This window comes from Onthophagus taurus, chromosome 6 (assembly GCF_036711975.1).
Source record: "Onthophagus taurus isolate NC chromosome 6, IU_Otau_3.0, whole genome shotgun sequence".
NCBI lineage: Eukaryota > Metazoa > Arthropoda > Insecta > Coleoptera > Scarabaeidae > Onthophagus > Onthophagus taurus.
Genome location: NC_091971.1, coordinates 22,618,484 through 22,638,752, shown reverse-complemented (window position 1 = coordinate 22,638,752; position 20,269 = coordinate 22,618,484). Strand labels below are relative to the sequence as shown.

The 20,269-nt window shown below is 32.7% G+C and overlaps 1 protein-coding gene across 1 annotated transcript; it reads left to right on the top strand.

The window, feature by feature from the left end:
- Positions 1-8,886: 8,886 nt before the first annotated feature.
- On the top strand, positions 8,887-18,988 carry LOC139429919 (uncharacterized). The gene is made up of 3 exons (XM_071196330.1): positions 8,887-9,035; positions 16,252-16,837; positions 16,895-18,988. The coding sequence occupies exons 1-3, from the start codon at positions 8,935-8,937 to the stop codon at positions 18,902-18,904; spliced, it is 2,697 nt and encodes an 898-aa protein (XP_071052431.1). The 5' UTR covers positions 8,887-8,934; the 3' UTR covers positions 18,905-18,988.
- Positions 18,989-20,269: the final 1,281 nt, after the last annotated feature.

Here is a 20,269-nt window from a genome sequence, read left to right as displayed (position 1 = left end):
GCCTTTTTTTTTCGCTTTTGTATTTTGGTTTCTTTTTTTTAAGTTTACAAGCATTGTTTTTATTTTGTATTACTAGTGAAAAAAAAAATAAAGTCATTTATTATTATTATTAACATTAACGGTAGCCACTGCCAGGAGGCTCACCTATGAAGAAGAACTGGCGCAAATGATGTGGTCAACATTGTGGCAAAGCTCAACAATTGGATTCAGACAGCACAGAATAGAATCGAATGGAACAGAATAGGGGAGGCCTATGTCCAACAATGGCTTGATGATAATAATCATAATAACTTGATCTAATCTAATTAGAAAGAGCAGAAAATTTTCGATAAGATAAATATACTTCTATAGTTTTCCCCCTATTAAATAAGAAAGATGTTTAGAGGAAGAGTATTTAAGCGTTTCTGCGTGTAGGGATGGATGTTAAGGGTGATCTAAGCATGACGCCGATAGATATTGACCGACGAAAACCCGGATTAAGATAGTTGAAGGAGCGCTCTTTCTGACTGTGATAACAGTTTTTTAAATTTCGGTTTTATAACAATTGCACAAGGCCTTGAAGTTTGTAATTTTGAGCTATTTTAAGTACAGAGCGGTGTTCTTCATGTTTTATTGATCTTAGTACATATCAACTTATTGGCAGACGAAACCCGGTTTTAGATAGAAAAAGATTCAAGCTTTCAAGTGGTGCATTTAGTTTTTCGCTATCTCCAATAACACTAGTTTACAAATATTAATCCATTTTTTCCTCGAAGACTGCGATATTTTTTTTATAACGTAGAATGTTGTGCTGATTCTGAACCTGTCTTCAGTTTTTCTCCATCACCACCAGTTTTCGAGATATACCCAAAATGTGGAAAATCGTAAATTAAAAAATATAGTAACGATTCATGTTCAGTATATTTTTTATTTTGCATAGTGTGCTTCTGTAGGTTTATAGACATGAAAGTAGAGATCCAGACGAACATTTTAAGGTATTGATGGTATAAATCGGAATCTCCGTTATTTTGCTACAGCCTAAAAGAACTCAACAAAATCAAATTTTTTGGTATTTTTCCCATTTTTTTAACACTTAATCGCACCGTAACGAAAAAGAATTATATATGAACAAAAAGTTTGCAATTCTATCCTGCAGAACAGTTAATTCTCTAAATTTCGAAGCATTGGACACCATGGTCGAATCTATTTTACCGGAGATATCGTTATTTTACGACAATTGTGCAAAATTTCATTTTTGCCATTTTCACTGTATTATTGAAACATTATTACGAACAATTTTTTTTTAATAAACAGGTGTTTTAACTCTTCCAAGCACTAATTGTAAGTATAAATTAAATTTACTAAAACAAATATTATTATTTTTTAAATACAACAAACAATAACATTCTTGGAAAAAGTTTTCAAGAATGCGCGCGTTTACCTCTTAGACCTTTCTTGGCAAAAGAAATTTGTTAAGAAACAATTACTTTCTATGAAAAAGTGTTTTTTAATAACTCCACTTATTTATACATTAGAACCTTGTTCTGCTAAACAGTCTTTTTTTAAATTATTTTATGATATAAAAGGAGAATATATTGTAATAATATTTAGTTCTTCTTGAGATACCTCAATGATCTTTCGTTTAAGAAAATAGCAAAGTGTTGTAAAAGTTTTGTTGATAATGGCTAGCAGCAGCAGAAATTTTGAATGCAAGAACAATTCTGATTCGTTCTGTTTTATTGGCGGACAATACATTATTGGGATGACGGGACCACCAATTACAACTGTTATAAAACAGGCGTATTTTCATTATTTTGGGTTTGCTTTGACGAATTTAGACAAGCCCTGGACGCCCAGCTTTGTATGTCCGAATTGCGGTATATATATCTATATCTCATTTACAGTTTGGTTTTCCAATGTTATGATCACAGATATCAGACCATTGCGATTGCTATTTCTGTAACATAAACCTAGACGGCATAAACAAAAAAAGCAAAGAAAAATTTGGTTTATCCTAATATAAGATCAGCCAAAAAGCCGATTCCGCACAGCGAAACTTTTTGATCAGAGTAAAGGAAAGAGTGAAGATATGTCATCTAGCAGAGACTATGATGCCGAAATAAACTGTCACAGAAAGAACTAAGTGACTTAGCTAGACATCTGAAGTTGTTGAAGATTGATAGTGAGGTATTGGCATCCCGCTTACAGCAATGGAATTATTTACACCCTACAACCCGTGTAACTGTTTATCGAAACAGAGGCGAAGCATTTGTACAATTTTTTACGAAAGATCAAGGTATTTATTATTGTAATAACGTGCAGAGACTGTTTGATGAATTGAAAATAGATCATAACCCAAGTGAATAGCGTCTTTTTATCGATAGCTCTAAAAACAGTTTTAAAGCAGCTTTACTTCATAATGGAAACACACTATAGTGTTGGTATAGTTGCTATAGTTGGTATACCAACTATTCCACTTGCTCACTTACTCATGCCGTCAATGTTAAAGAAACATATGTGCGCATATCAGAGGTTTTGACTCTAATTCACTATAACGCATTTGAATGGAAAGTTTGTGCAGATTTAAAGGTAATTGCCGCAGTAAAGAAATTTACTAACTTCTACTTTTTAAGTATTGACTTACATTTCTATGATTTTCAGGTAATTGCTGTGGTTACTGGCTTACAAGCCGGTTTTACAAAATATTGCTGTTTTCTTTGTTTGTGGGATAGCCGCGCGAGAGAGCATCATTATGTGCGCAAAGACTGGCCTTCTAGAGAACATTACGATACTGGTGCTTTCAATGTCTTAAATAAGCCTCTGGTGAGACCAGCATCTGTAATTTTGCCTCCACTACACATCCAACTGGGTTTGATGAAAAACTTTGTGAAAACGTTGAATCCAAAGGCCCAGCATTTAAATATCTTGAAATACCTTTAAATACCCAGCTCTTTTCACAACTATCGTATGCTAAACTAAAAGAAGGCATATTCGTTGGCCGTCAAACAAGAAAATTAATAAATGACAACGATTAATGTCAATATTAACAACAAAAAAAGCAATGGCGTGGATTAGCTTCAAACAAATCGTCCATGGATTTTTAGGAAACCATAAGGATGAGAATTATCGCGAAATAATTTCCAACTTATTGCACAATTACGAAGCCATAAATGCAAATATGTCGCTCAAAATCCATTTTCTCCATTCGCACTTAGATTTTTTTCCAAGCAATCTTGGAGCGGAAAGTGACGAACAAGGCAAGCGGTTGTATCAAGACTTAATGGCATTGGAAAGACGTTAACAAGGATACTGGGACGCCGGGATGATGGGAGATTATCTCTGGAGTGTTATCAGAGAAATCGACTCAAAGGCATACAAAACATTGTCGAAAAGTAATCATATCCCGCACTATACTAACAATAAGTAAAGTAGTATGTATTAACCATAAAATTTAATTCCATAAAAGTTCTGTAATATAATTTGTACTATAAACCTAGACAATATAAATAAAAAGACAAAGAAAAGTTTGGTATCTCTGCCAAAACCAAATCCTCCTGACCAATTACTACAATCCAGTAAAAGAGTAAAAAAAGTTATAAGAGTAAAAGTGACAGTGGAGAAATGTCATCTAGCAACGACAGCCAATAAATTTTAATTATTTGATATGCTTAATGTTCAACATTTAGAACAGGTAAAATAATATTGATTTCAGTGAATTTAATGTTTATTCTTAGTGCCTGGAACAGTTAAAATACCTCTTTATTAAAAAAAATTGTTCGTAATAATGTTTCAACAATACAGTGAAAATGGCAAAAATGAAATTTTGCACGATTGTCGTAAATTAACGATATCTCCGGTAAAATACGTTCGACCATGATGTCCAATGCTTCGAAATTTAGAGAATTAAATGTTCTACAGGATAGAATAGCTAACTTTTTTGTTCACATATAATTCTTTTTCGTTACGGTGCGATTAAGTGTTAAAAAAATTTCATTTTGTTGTTTTAGGCTGTAGCCAAATAACGGAGAATCCGATTTATGCCATCAATAGCTCAAAATATTCGTCTGGATCTCTACTTTCATGTCCATATAGCTACAGAAGCACACTATGCAAAATAAAAAATATACTGACCATGAACCGTTACTATGTTTTTTTATTTCCGATTTTCCACATTTTTGGGTATATCTCAAAAACTGGACGTGATGGAAAAAAACTGAGGACAGTTTCAGAATCAGCACAACATTCTGCATTATAAAAAAAATATCACAGTCTTCGAGATTTTTCTTGTAAACTAGCATAATCAGATGTGGCTGAAGTTAGATTCACTCGCCAGACACAGATTCGAATATTTACAGTCGATCAAACAAGTAGTGGTGCTAAAATTTTATTTCAAATATGAACTTCTTTTGTCACCACTTGAGAGCGTTTCACTCTAAAATCACGCTAAGTACTTAAGTTGAACCCTCTAGAACCCCCGTGCACGATCAGAACTCCCGAATTTAGAGATGGGGATGCAGGGTGAGGGTTTAATTTTTGTTAATTTTGTAGAGTAACTTTACGATTTTTTTTTCTCATCCCCCGTGGAGTGCTTCACTTTGCAACCACGTTAAATAATTAAGTCGAACCCTCTAGAACCCCCGTGCAGGATCAGAACCCCCGAATTTAGAGATGGGGATGCAGGGTGAGGATTTAATTTTTGTTAATTTTGTAGAGTAACTTTAGGATTTTTTTTCTCATCCCCCGTGGTGTGCTTCACTTTGCAACCACGTTACATAATTAAGTCGAACCCTCTAAAACCCTTGTGCACGATCAGCACCTCCGAATTTAAAGATGGGGATGCAGGGTGAGGATTTAATTTTTGTTAATTTTGTAGGGTAACTTTAGGATTTTTTTTTCTCATCCCCCGTGGTGTGCTTCACTTTGCAACCACGTTAAATAATTAAGTCGAACCCTCTAAAACCCTCGTGCACGATCAGCACCTCCGAATTTAAAGATGGGGATGCAGGGTGAGGGTTTAATTTTTGTTAATTTTGTAGAGTAACTTTACAATTTTTTTTCTCATCCTCCGTGGAGTGTTTCACTCTGCAACCACGTAAAATGACTCGGAAGGATCCTCTACAAAGCCCGTGCGCGAACAACATTTTTGCAAAGTGTTGTTATACTCTCAGGGCGAAGTAAGGATTTATTTTTAATTTATTACGAAATAAAAGAAAATATTGATGAAACAACCATAACGTTGAAACAATGATTTATTTAAAATTTAAAAGCATTGACAATGTATGATGTCTTAACAAATAATAAAATAAACAAATTAATATATTAACAAATAATAAAAGTAACACTTTAAATATATATCTATGAAAAATAACGTTTACATTCTTGCTGGTACAGAAAAATACAAATATAAGTTAATAACAGTTAAAATATGTTTTTAATATTGGAATGGGACTATGTTCGGCAAAACAAACAATTAAAAAGAAAGGAAGGATGGAAGGAAGCATCAAATGAAATGGTTTTTGGAATATCGGAACAATTGTAGAAATGGTACCAACGATGACACTGGTTACAGTTAATGTATTTTGATACATTGTACAGTCCACAACAAGGGCAATATTTCCTTATATCACTAGATTTTTCCAATAAATAATTCTGAAGGAAAATTCTGTGATTTTCGGGATCAAAGTTTTTATGGTTTAAAAACAAATCATGCATTCCACTTTCACCTATGGTGTTAATAAAGAATGTCACAAACACGCCACAGTTTACACTATCCAACTGTTTGAGATTTTTACAGTTTGGTGCCATTTTCCATTCATCCACGTCAATTTGATTATCAGAATTGTTGAAATTGTTGTAAAGTAAAAAAAACTTTTTTACCATTTTAAAAATTTTGGATTGGGCATTTGTGTGTCCTGGATCAAAAAAATATATTAAGTGGTTAGGTACACTTAAAACAATTAAAGTCCAATGCGAAAAATTAATATTATAAGGAATTAATATGTATCTGTACTTATTGAAGCATTCCGAATAAATTTGTAGCTTCAGAGAGGTATTGTTTGAAAACATAAACTGTGTTGAGACTGTGTCAACATAATATATATCAGCAAAATATTGCAAATATGCAAACGCGAAGGCATCAATACAGGAATCTGATAGCCACCTATCAGCAGTGTCTTTTTTGCTCTCCCTGCATCCTCATCTCTAGATTCGGGGGTTCTGATCATACCCGGGGGTTCTAGAGGGTTCGACTTAATTATTTAGCGTGGTTGCAAAGTGAAGCACTCCACGGGGAATGAGAAAAAAAATCCTAAAGTTACCCTACAAAATTAACAAAAATTAAACCCTCACCCTGCATCCCCATCTCTAGATTCGGGGGTTCTGATCCTGCACGGGTGTTTTAGAGGGTTCGACTTAATTATTTAACGTGGTTGCAAAGTGAAGCACACCACGGGGGATGAGAAAGTAAATCCTTAAGTTACCCTACAAAATTAACAAAAATTAAACCCTCACCCTGCATCCCCATCTCTAAATTCGGGGGTTCTGATCGTGCACGGGGGTTCTAGAGGGTGCGACTTAATTATTTCGCGTGGTTGCAAAGTGAAGCACTCCACGGGGGATGAGAAAAAAAATCCTAAAGTTACCCTACAAAATTAACAAAAATTAAACCCTCACCCTGCATCCCCATCTCTAAATTCGGAGGTGCTGATCGTGCACGAGGGTTTTAGAGGGTTCGACTTAATTATTTAACGTGGTTGCAAAGTGAAGCACTCCACGGGGGATGAGAAAGAAAATCCTTAAGTTACCCTACAAAATTAACAAAAATTAAACCCTCACCCTGCATCCCCATCTCTAAATTCGGGGGTTCTGATCGTGCACGGGGGTTCTAGAGGGTGCGACTTAATTATTTAGCGTGGTTGCAAAGTGAAGCACTCCACGGGGGATGAGAAAAAAAATCCTAAAGTTACCCTACAAAATTAACAAAAATTAAACTCTCACCCTGCATCCCCATCTTTAAATTCGGAGGTGCTGATCGTGCACGAGGGTTTTAAAGGGTTCGACTTAATTATTTAACGTGGTTGCAAAGTGAAGCACTCCACGGGGGATGAGAAAAAAAATCCTAAAGTTACCCTACAAAATTAACAAAAATTAAACCCTCACCCTGCATCCCCATCTCTAAATTCGGAGGTGCTGATCGTGCACGAGGGTTTTAGGGGGTTCGACTTAATTATTTAACGTGGTTGCAAAGTGAAGCACTCCACGGGGGATGAGAAAAAAAATCCTAAAGTTACCCTACAAAATTAACAAAAATTAAACCCTCACCCTGCATCCCCATCTCTAAATACGGGGGTTCTAGAGGGTTCAACTTAAGTACTTAGCGTGATTTTAGAGTGAAACGCTCCCAAGTGGTGAGAAAAGTTCATATTTGAAATAAAATTTTGGGACCACTACTTGTTTGATCGACTGTAAATATTCGAATCTGTGTCTGGCGAGTGAATCTAACTTCAGCCACATCATAATCAGGAAGATATCAGCTAAAAAAGTGGATAGGAAATTACGGTATTTTCAGATTCAAACAATTTTAAAAGAAATCACCCAATGTATAAAAGAATTAGAGATGTTTAAATAACAAAAACTAAAGTTATTTATTTGGGTTATCACGAATCTGAGAGGACATGAGAATATTGAGCTTATTTACTTGGATATCAAAAGCTAGAAGAATTGGTTCGGTATATTTCGCCGGAAGGTTTCAAGTCCTTGCTCCCGACCATAAACGGTTTATCTTTTCAATCACTCCCGGAACGTATTTACTCAACGTGCCACGTAACGACATAGACCCGGGTCAAACAAAGGTCCCTAAGGCTGCTGTTCTATATAGCAATATGTATTACGGAGGTTCCTCTCAATTTCCCTGAAATAGATCCTATGAAGGTTTCATTATTCCAACGTGTTATCAGTACAAACCGATTGGAATCCTCAATTGTTAAGAGAGCTTCAATCAATTCAACAGGAATGCAATCAAAATGTGTATAACCGGGAAATTGATTTCAAACTATGTACATGCTGGTTTACGGAACGCATATTAATAAAATACATGTAATTTAATTTATTCCCTTCAAAAATACCTACGGGAAATTTGTTAAATTTATTTATTCAAAAATAGAGTGGAAATGTAGATATTTAAATTGGAAAACCTTTTTTTAAGTGGAACTCTTTACGCGGATGAACCTACACAGGATGGGAACAAATAATAATTATAAATGCATTCTATGGAACGACGACGTGCTTTATTTGCATATTCATCGAATTCAGCTGACAAGTCTATTTTAACTAAAATGATCTTGTTATTTCGTAAATAACATGTTGGCGTGAAAAATTTTAATTACTATTTTTTTATTTATTTGTAATTAACAAAGTAATGAATAAAGAGACAGCTTGAATAAAGTTTTCATAAAAAGAATTAAAAAAAAAATTAAATTGAATAAAAGGTATTAAGAAATTTAATTGAAAAGTAGCGTTAATTGCATAAAAGCTGCCGGGTATAAGAATTAAAACTTCAAAGGATTTCCTTTCCTTTCACCCACCCGCATTCTCCTCTAAAGTAGAACAAATTTACTCAACTCCGAAGTTAATTATTATATTATTAGCAATTAAGGATCCCTTTAATTACAACCATATTTTAAATTCTTATTAAATACCTAAGCAATTTTAAATAGGTTTTTTCCAACGAATAAATTCAATAATTTGTCAAAACAGCAAATGTACGCAACATTTTTTTTTGATGATTGGACATAACATTTAAATTTTGCAATAATCGTCTTCTACTGGTTGCGATATTATTATGAAAACGTCCAATCATCAAATTTCGACAAACCGCACCTGGACGAGACTTCAACTAAAACGTTACATCAAGTTAGTTAGTTAATAGTTAATGATCGGTGGTGCACCAAAGTCGAGATGGACTCTCAACTCATGATATTGATCATCTTGGTCGTGGGCCTTAGCCAACAAGAAACCTACTCATATAAACTTCCGTCCAATAGTAAATTAGAAAATGGGTAAGAAAGATTTAATTTTTTTATGTCTTCCTTATTATGTCATGATTAAATTTCTTAAAGCATTTCTTTTTGAGCGATAATTAAAATAACTAAATATTTTACAGAAAAAAATTCGGCCATAAAAAATTAATCCATTTTTTTATTACATAATCTGCTTAAAATATAATCTTTTGGCTACTTTAGGTGAATAAGTCACGTATTTTTTCATTAAACCCTTAAAGTATATTTTACATATATTTTTCATTTTACGTACATATATTTTCATTATAAGCATCAAATTTGATGTTGATATATGTACAGGAAAAAATATAGAGTAAATAATAACTAAAATATTCTAAATCCGTCCAATATATGTACTTCTTTTTTTTACTTTGTGTTATTACAATATTTTTACTCTGTATATTTTCCTGTGTATGATATTTCATAAAGCAAGGTACAAAATTGCTCGTTTAGAACACATCTTTAAAAGCGTCAAACTTTAAAAAATCGTATCTCCCTTATTTATAGGATTTAATGACGATTTATATCTTGAATTAAACTTGAAGCCACACTCTTTATGCCCATATAAAGGTTTTTAAGATCGTCCATAAAATTTAGAAAAAAGATTTTTTTAAACTAAACCTAAAAATTGGTTGTTTTAGAGTACATCTTTAAAAACGTCAAACTTTAAAAAATCGTATCTCTCTTATTTATAGGAATTAACTAACGATTTATGTCTTGAATTAAAGTTGAATCGATTCTCTTTAAGCGCATAAAAAGGTTTTTAAGATCGTTCATAAAATTTAGAAGAAAAGAATTTTTTAAAGTAAACCTATAAATTGCTCGTTTTAAAATACATCTTTAAAAACGTCAAACGTTAAAAAATCGTATGTCCCTTATTTATAGAAATTAACTAACGATTTATGTCTTGAATTAAAGTTGAAGCAACCCTCTTTAAGCTCCTATAAAAGTTTTTAAGATCATCCATAAAACTTAGAAGAAAGGATTTTTTTAAACTAAACCTAAAAATTGCTTGTTTTAGAATACATCTTTAAAAGCGTCAAACTTTAAAAAATCGTATCTCTCTTATTTATAGGAATTAACTAACGATTTATGTGTTGAACTAAAGCTGAAGCAGCCCTCTTTAAGCTCATATAAAAGTTTTTAAGATCATCCATAAAGTTTAGAAGAAAAGAATTTTTTAAAGTAAACCTATAAATTGTTTGTTTTAGAACACATCATTAAAAACGTTAAACTTTAAAAAATCGTATCTCCCTTATTTATAGGATTTAATGACGATTTATATCTTGAATTAAACTTGAAGCAACACTCTTTAAGCTCATATAAAGGTTTTTAAGATCGCCCATAAAATTTAGAAGAAAAGATTTTTTTAAAGTCAACCTATAAATTGCTCGTTTTAGAACACATCTTTAAAAGCGTCAAACTTTAAAAAATCATATCTCCCTTATTTATAGGAATTATCTAACGATTTATGTCTCGAATTAAAATTGAAGCAACACTCTTTAAGCTCATATAAAGGTTTTTAAGATAGTCCATAAAATTTAGAAGAAAAGAATTTTTTAAAGTAAACCTATAAATCGCTCGTTTTAGAACACATCTTTAAAAGCGTCAAACTTGAAAAAATCGTTTCTCCCTTATTTATAGGAATTAACTAACGATCTATGTGTTAAATTAAAGTTGAAGCAACCCTCTTTAAGCTCATATAAAAGTTTTTAAGATCATCCATAAAATTTAGAAAAAAAGAATTTTTTAAACTAAACCTAAAATTGCTTGTTTTAGAGTACATCTTTAAAAACGTCAAACTTTAAAAAATCGTATCTCCCTTATTTATAGGAATTCACTAACGATATTTGTCTTGAATTAAAGTTGAATCGATCCTCTTTAAGCGCATAGAAAGGTTTTTAACATAGTCCATAACATTTAAAAGAAAAAAATTATTTAAACTAAACATAAAAATTGCTTATTTTAGAAAACATCTTTAAAAGCGTCAAACTTTAAAAAATCGTATCTCCCTTATTTATAGGATTTAACTAACGATTTATCTCTTGAATTAAACTTGAAGCAACCCTCTTTAAGTGCATATAAAGGTTTTTAAGATCACCCATAAAATTTAGAAAAAAAGAATTTTTAAAGTAAACCTATAAATTACTCGTTTTAGAACACGTCTTTAAAAGCGTCAAACTTGAAAAAATCGTTTCTCCCTTATTTATAGGAATTAACTAACGATCTATGTGTTAAATTACAGTTGAAGCAACCCTCTTTAAGCTCATATAAAAGTTTTTAAGATCATCCATAAAATTTAGAAGAAAAGAATTTTTTAAACTAAACCTAAAAATTGCTTGTTTTAGAGTACATCTTTAAAAAGGTCAAACTTTAAAAAATCGTACCTCCATTATTTATAGGAATTAACTAACGATTTATGTCTTGAATTAAAGTTGAATCGATTCTCTTTAAGCACATATAAAGGTTTTTAAGATCGTCCATAAAATTTAGCAGAAAAAAATTAATTAAACTAAACCTAAAAATTGCTTGTTTTACAATACATCTTCAAAAGCCTCAAACTTTAATAAATCGTATCTTCCTTATTTATAGGAATTAACTAACGATTTATGTCTTGAATTAAAGCAGTAGCTACCCTCTTTAAGCGCATATAAAGGTTTTTATCGTCCATAAGAATTTTTTAAACTAAACCTATGAATTGATTGTTTTTTTAGATTACATCTTGAATTACAGCAAAAAAAAGTCAGTCAGAAAAATTTGAGACATGAACTAAGCTCTTTATTTTGTTTAGACGCACTTTTCATCTAATCGATGTTAATCTATTCAGGATATTGTCGTTATGGTTTTAAAAAACTATCACCTGTAGTATTTTTTAACACAGCTTCAAAGTATTCTGGGTAATCTTTATAAGCACACGATCTCAACTTTCTGGTATATTTTTAATATGATTAGCACCTAAAAATACCTAATATTTATACACCCTAATATAACATATACCCCACATGCCTGAGAAATGTGACCCCTCGTTGTACGTCTAAACGCTTAGACCAAAATTTTTTGTATTCAACATTATGAATCAATTCAACTTAAATTTTTAAGCTTTGTAGATACATTTAATTTTAGCAAACGTTGTTTATTTTGATACAATTTATTTCAGTTCAATATTTGTCTCGAACGTTTAGAATATTTCCATTTAATACCCCTAATTAATGCACCTCATAACATTTCCCTTTTTAATATGAAGGCCGCAGCTAAGAGTGGCGATATCCTTCGGATTTTTCTAACTCGTCCTTTAGTTGGAGTGTTTACGAGTTCTTCTGTATATCTTTTCTTAATATCAAAAAAGATCCCAAGATTATTATTAAAACGCAGCGCATATGTTTCATATCATATCTTCTTCGTTGTAATCAGGGGATGATTCACAAATCTATCCTCGTGTCTCACTGTTTCATCCTAATTGCTCTATTGTCTGATAATTTTTGTAACATCATTTTAACAATTCATTAATAGCTGTCAACCAATGTTTCTTATCTTCTCTATTTTCAAACTTACTTAATCTTGTGGAATTTCATCTACAAATATCTCAGCATTCAAAATAAACATTTCATAATCATCTAAATATCCTTTGGCGTTTTCTTTTTTTGTTTCAGATTTTATTCTATTTTCTTCCCTTTTGTTTCCTGTATAATGAAAGATCCCACCAACCCCGATACAATCTAACAAGCTTTTACTGCTATTTTGTGTTTTTATCACATCTAGTTCATAAAAACAAATTGACAACAGAGTGGCAACGTTTGCTGCTAATATTGTTCCTTCGATCTCTAATTTCCAACAGTTAACCTTTTTGTGTCCAACTTATCCACAATATTGGCAATTGTATGGAATCTTTTACTGACTTTCATTTGCTGACTTTGCCACTAGTTGGGCTTTCATTTAATCATTTTGTTCTGTGGATCTGCGCTTATTTTCTTCACCTTTTAGTCGACTTTTCAAAAAACTCGATTATTCAAAGAGTGTTTTAAACATCATGCTGAAGAAAAACAAGTAGGTGCTGGCAAAACGGGCAACATTGTCGTCGGCTGCATTGTGTTAGAGGTATAAAATGGTGACCACTTACTCTTTCATACTACAGTTAACTTTATTTTCTACTGATGTACCTGTTTTAAGAAACGACGCTCTGATGGGCTAGGGGCGGGTATTACGGTTAAAATATCTAGCGAGCGATTTGTAAGCAAGCCATATAATCTAACCCGTATAATTCTTCCTTCATCATTTAAAGGTAGTGTATACCGCCATAGGTATCTCTCTAGAAGAACAGACTTCTTCATTCTCTTTTAAGTTATTCACCAAATTGGAAGTTTTCTTCTCTATTGCTTCCAACCCGTCTGATTTATTAATGTACGCAGAATTCTGTTTGTAAATGACTGTAAAGGTATCCCAAGAGTGCCTGATTTAATTTTAAATGAAACGCGTAATTTTTGTGCGAATGATGATCATTTTATTGCAATATAAAGTAAACATGTTCCAGAAAAATTAGACAAAATTTGGCAAATTCCCCAAGGTTCTGAACTCTTTACTCTTTTCATGAAACTTTCGATGACGTTAGATTGAGCACAGGAAGAGTTAGTGGCTGATTGGCATAGATTTCACAAAACTACAGAGGGAGAAATCGCGTCAAATAGCACGCTCTCGTATTGTTATGAATGATACAGAAGGAAGTTTTGTTTTGTCTTCTATTTCTACAACATAAACGTATCAAATCTCCCTAACAGTCATCAGTTCCAGGTACTTTATCTCCATTTTCACATGGAAGTACCTTTTGTTGATGCCGGGCTGAGAAGAGCGGCTCCTTTCGTCTCAGCGACCTCTCAGATCTATTGTAACTTACGCCCTTCAAAGGCTAAGGACAAATCTAGGTCCTTGATGAACCTCAATATTACTACAAGGTGTTATTGTGTTAAGTCATTAGGTGTCAGGCAAATCTTTTCGAAAATGTTGTGTCTTAAGCGACCTCTGGCAACGCAGTCACACAGAATATGTTCAGTCTGACTCAGCTTGTCCAATGTTGAAGTGGTGGTAATTTAGGGGTGAGTAGCCGGTCAGGAAACTTGAAATTGTCCTTAGGTTCTCTTTGCTGAGCTTCTTAATTCACTTTTGTGATAAAGTTATCATATTCTTCATCTGTCTGTGTCCTGTCAGTTCTTTTCAGAGCTACCTTTGAGCTTTTTATGGCTTTTTTGTAGTCCACAACAGGGTTAGGATCCAATAAAAGGCATCTTCGCTGCCTTTTTGTCCGGTTTGTCGCCGTTTCATTACTCACAATGTCTTTGTGACCTGGAACCTACCACAGCGTAACTTTATTATCACTTTACACGTGTAGACCTGAATTGCCTTTAGGATGGCCTGACTGTCCGTAAAGGTGTTTATCGATGTCTCTTTCCGCCTCTTTTCAAGGTTCAAAACGATGCAGAAGTTTATAACAAGAATTTCAGATCCTATTCTTCAGATAACAATCAGTAATTCTTATAACATTTTCTTTCAGATTGGTTTCGATCATGTTTGCCAGCAGACCAATATACCAGATGGAGTATTGAACCTTTCTTACATCAATCAGTAGCGTAATGGTTTGTTATCTTATGTCTGGGCAAGTTCAAACGTGCTAGTAAGATTCGTATCTTGCTGTACAGCTTCTTTACGTGGCTTAATCATAATCGATTCTTGGGGATTCTTGGGGAGAGATATTTCTCTTCAACTTCTTCGTGCGGTTGCTTCAACGGAATTCTTCTCATAATTTTCGATAACTCGATCGATTGTCTTATATTCACGTGTTGTGATAAATTTTTAGCAACGGTTTTGGGTTCATCTTTTTCATTACACCAATATCGTCTTCAGTGCTTTGTTTGGAATGCTGTCTATACCCTATGCATTTCGTGCATAACCCAACACAACTTTTCTCCTTTGTTAAATTTCTTTCATCCATGTACCTTAGCTTTTTAAATTAAATTAAAATGTATATTCTTCGTTTTCTATTTTCTTCATTGTAGATTTTTTTTAGACGGGACATAATAAAAAGTGTATTTAATTCTTTTAGTTATACCAGAATTCAAATCAAACTTAGTTCAAAAAAACTCTCGAGTTTTGAATTAATAACGGCATTAGTATTAATATAGTTTCCAAACTGTATAACATCATCATTTATGTTGCGATATATACTCAAATTGTGGAAACTTGATGAAATAGTAATGGACTCAAATCCAGATAACCCCCTCATGAACCTCTTGTTGACCTACATCATTATCACACGTCATGTCCAAATTTTTATGAAAAAGCAACGAATCAAAGAAAAGAAAAGCTAATGGCAGATCACCAATTACGTTTGAAACATCTATTGAGTGAAATAACAAAGCTGACGGAAAGTAAATTGTTCCAAGTTAACTCTAGCTAATTAGTTTTATTCTAATTATACAATAATCTTACATCTTAATAACCGAAATTTGACTAAAACAGACGTTACATTTATTATACAGCATGAAATAAGCTCTGAAACCTTTAGTAAATGTTGGTCTGTTTTGTATAAGCTTTGGGAAAAGCAATCACGCTCCGAAATGAGGTTGCAATGTGTCCAAAAGGGATCGTTCATACCCAGACATTAGATAGCCGCAGGATATATCACGCCCTTGCAATTAGCAGGGTCTAATAATTTCAACCTCTAGCTTTCAAATTTTGTACCCTGCACGCTACAGAAACCCCAAAATAAGGTGAAATAAATTAAAAAAAATCAATTTTCTTTCAAAGAAATCACCATATCTTTATTTTTAATACTAATCACATAAAAAAAATGTAACGTTGACAAGATGTCTTATGTCGTGGAGGGTTAATGAAACTTTGTAAGGGTGGAAAACTCGCGGTAGAGAAAGACGTGGAAAATCCAAGAAAATCCCCTGACAACGTTCGGAGATTTCACCGCGTCATCGACTTTTTAAGCGGATTTTCACCCTCTACACGTCTTGAACGGAAACTTTTTCTTTGTAGAAATGAACGAGACCAGCTCAGTCACCGTTCGAACTCGTTCTGTTAAGTTTTAGAAGTCGAACATGTTGAGATTGAGATGGCAATGCGTAGCGTATCTCGTAACCGATCCAAATTACTTTTATTTCGTTCTTCTAACTAAAGCCATTAATAAAATTGCTAAAAAACTTTATTTTTTTATTTTTAGAGAAAATTTACTTGGAGCCATTTCAAATAGAATCGAATTAAAAACAAAATGTACAAGTTGTAAAATACAAAATAAATGCAAAGCTCAAGATAATTGCCTACCATGCGAAGAAATTTGCGATAAATATCAACAAAGCTCTTTCAAAAAACCTGTAGAATCGGTTGGAATGGCACAAAGATCTTCGGAGAATGCTTCAACAAACGAAAATGAAGACAGATATTATACAGTTGGGGCGTTTAAGGAAGGCCCGATTCAACGTTTGCTTCAAAAACTTCTTAATTTAAGCAATAAAAGTCAAACTGATCATATGATAATAATGGTTAAGCCGAAATCGAAGAATCCTCGTCCAGCTAGTCATCCGGTTGTTATTGATACAGCCCATGTTTTCACTACAAATGATGGAAATGATAAACGTCTCGAATTGGAACTTCATAAAGTTAAGAATGTGAATAAACCCACTGAAGAATTGGTTGAGAAATTAGATGAAAAGTTTGAAAATATTGTTGAAGATAAAAAAAAAGCTAATATGGATCCGCATTTAATGCCAGAAGAAATTGATGAAATTATTGAAGAAGCACTTGGAGAGGTAATATTTAAAAAAAAAATATGTTAATTGTTAAACTTTGAATTTATTAATTTTTAGGAAAACAAACCTCAAATGGCTTCTAGACTCAAAGAAACTAATTCAACAGAACGTTCAAGTAAAACCGAAGATGAGTTAATTCAATCTGTATCAACTCCAATTTCCGAACCTTCAACAATCTTCGATAAAAACGTCAATGAATTAGTTACAGAAACCATCTTATCAGCAACAACACTTTCACAACAAGCAAATCAGAAATTACAAGACGTTAATCATGAAACAAATTCAAATAAAACTCGCATGGTCTCTGGAGATAATCTTTCAAGGCAATCCGAAGTTGATTCATCTCCTTCACAAAGGGAGTTCTTGAAGCAAGAAGAAATGATTGAAAATGAAAAACTTGAAGATTCTCCAATAACTAAAACTGATGATAAAGTAATGATGGCTGAAAAAAAATTCGATGAAAACACAAATCTACAAGAAAATAATCAATTAGGAGTTAAAATGACCGAAGAAGAAGTTCCAAATAATGAAGAAATGATTTCCAAGAAAATAACGACATCATCCAAACGAGTACTTGATGATGATGAAAACGAAGAAAATCAATCGCTGTTACCAAAAAATATTGATGGTCCAGTTAAATTAGTTCCTTCTTTGAATCGCGAAGCAGAAGGAGAAGCCATAGAAAGTGCTGCTAATAAAGCTATAAACGACGCAACTCTTTCCGTCCAAGAAAATAATGAAAAAATTAAAGATTTAGTTCAACAAATCTTCCCAGAATCTTTAACAGATTTACCCAAAGAAAATGTAGATGAAACTTCATCGCCGGTTGATGAAATAAAATTAACAAATAACCAAAAATTTCGTACATCTTTAACACCTGAAGAACAAATGAAATTAAATCAAGAAAAAAATGAACCGACTGTTGCAATGTCTCCACAACCCAAAGATATTTATAGTAAACATCCAAGAATTGATACGATTCATAAAAACGGAAGATATCAAACGATAAAAAGATTACCTGAAAATGCCCCGTTTGAGTCGAAACATCGTGATGCTGAATCTGTTGAAAATCAACCGTCTTTCATAGAAACCACAAAAGATGATGGGAAAGTACCGTTTGTTGATAAAAATCTTTTAAATATGGATTCTTTAGCGAAAAATATAAAAAAATCCTCTCAACCCGACCTAATTCAAGAAGAAGATGATGAACATGTTGCTTGTAGTAAAGAATCAGAAGAAAATTATAAATACCTCAATGTAGAACCACCTTATTCAAATAAATATGATGATGATCTTTACAGAGCAGCCGGATTAAATCCTCCAAAATTACCAGAGTTTTTAACTCATCATAAGAAATTACCGTTACATTTACCAAATTTTCCATTAAAAAATCACGATAAATTACCAAGAATCCATCATTCTGATTTACCAGTTTATAGATCGAACGACGATGATAACTCTTCAGAAGAAAACAATGATTCAAAAGAAATCGTCGAAGCCAAACGGCATCAAGGTAGAAATTCCTTCCACCAATTTCGCAATTTAGGAAAATTAATACCAAGAGATCACGTTATAAACCGAAGAGATATCCCTCAACAAGTCAAACATAAAAATATGTTCTTCGTCGGTGATGGAATTAAATTACCCTTAACTTTAAAAGAATTCCACGACGGCTCGCTTCATTTAAGTATCGACGTGAAAGCACTCTGTAATTGTAAACATTGCAACGGAAGGAAACACCATAACATAACTGATATAGTTGGTGATGAATTAAAAGGTGTTGAGGAAGAAGAAATCGCTGATATCCCGATTAAAGTTTATGAAGAAAATAAACTTCCCGCAAATGCAATTCCCGTAGATTTAGATGTGACGACTTCAATCCCGAGTGGTTTCGGAGAAGAAATGAACGTGGAGGGTAACGGAAACAATCGTTTGAGACGTTCCCCATGGGATAATAGAATTGAGAAAATTGATGAAGCTCAGATTACGCCCGAAAAGTATCATTTCTTAAAAGATATTTTTAGTTTTATGAAAAATTTAGTTTCTGATGATATTCATATGGAATAGTAATAATTTTAATATGAAATAAATTAGGATATTGATTTTGTACTTTTTTAAAGTTATCGTTTAATAAAGTTGCATTTAAATGGTTTTTATTGTTTTAATAAAACATCACAATTAGTAATGTGAAATAAGAGAGTACCAGCTATTGAAGTATTAAATATTTTTTTCCCATTAGCAATTTCGAAGATGAAATTGCATACATGGTTACAAGTATCGTAAGGCCATATCATTTGCTTATTTATTAATCCTTGACGACAGAACTTAATTCATTATATTCCTAGGAAAATAATAAAGATGAACAAAATTAGTAAAAATCATTCATTTTATTTATTTATCATTATTTTTATAGCTATTGAACACAATGGAGCAGTTCGAACAAGATGAGTTGCCAAGAACCAAATTCTCATTTTGAAAATCTTTTTCATTAAATGAAGCTGAAGTTGATGCAGTTAGAACTGGAAAACATAATATACTGTCCAACTCTTCTAAATATGTTTCTCTTTTGGTTCTTTAGATTTCTCCTCGATGGGAATTTTGATTTTATAAAAAACTTGATTCGATACTTCTAATCTATTATTAAGTAAGTTTTCGCAATAATCGAACTATTCCAGCCACCGAAACGTTTTAATCCTAAACGTTTTACTCCTGAGTTAGCCAGTAACGTTGCCCCGCTCCGGCGATAACAATGTCCTGTAGAGACTTCCTTCCGGCAATTTCAAAAAACTTGCTATTTGGAACGGAATCTTTGCAAAGGTGCGTTTTCCCACGGGTTGACTGGCACATTTTCCAGCATGGTATCGCAGAAAAAAACGAGGATTGTCAGGAACTTTTTCTCTAATTTTATAGTACACTCAGTTCCAAAAAAAGTGACGCACTTGATTTTTGACCTAATTTTAATATCTTATATTTTTTAAACCAGTGGGCCGATTATTATTATCTTTTTATTTCTTGGCAGCCAATTCCTTTGTCTTTCAAAAAAAAAGTAAAAAGACGGAAATTTTTTCAATGACTCCTGGATGGTAATGGAAAAACTGGAACCATGTTTTTTTCCTAATTTTTGACTCACCCAGTGTATTAAACAAGTAATGGTATAGAAGGTGCTTACACCCTATATGAAAGACGTTTCTTTTATGAGCATTTTGTTTTTTTATTCATTAATTTATCTCTAAAATTGTCCTAATTGAAGCTTTGTTGTTGAAAAATTACGTTTATACCACAGATCACATTGTCAAACAATTGACGTTGCCATAGCAATTAATTTGTCGTTGTGTCATTAATTAACTACAAAAAAGTTTTGTAGTGATTAAAATTACATGAAATGCCTCAAATAAATCCAGAACAAGTAGCAAGATTAGTTGCTTTAGTAAA

Excerpts from the sequence above, each read along its gene's own strand:
- LOC139429919 (XM_071196330.1), top strand. The coding sequence starts at position 8,935 with ATGGACTCTCAACTCATGATATTGATCATCTTGGTCGTGGGCCTTAGC. Across the intron at positions 9,036-16,251 it reads AATAGTAAATTAGAAAATGG|AGAAAATTTACTTGGAGCCA; the intron begins GTAAGAAAGATT and ends TTTTATTTTTAG. Across the intron at positions 16,838-16,894 it reads TTGAAGAAGCACTTGGAGAG|GAAAACAAACCTCAAATGGC; the intron begins GTAATATTTAAA and ends ATTAATTTTTAG.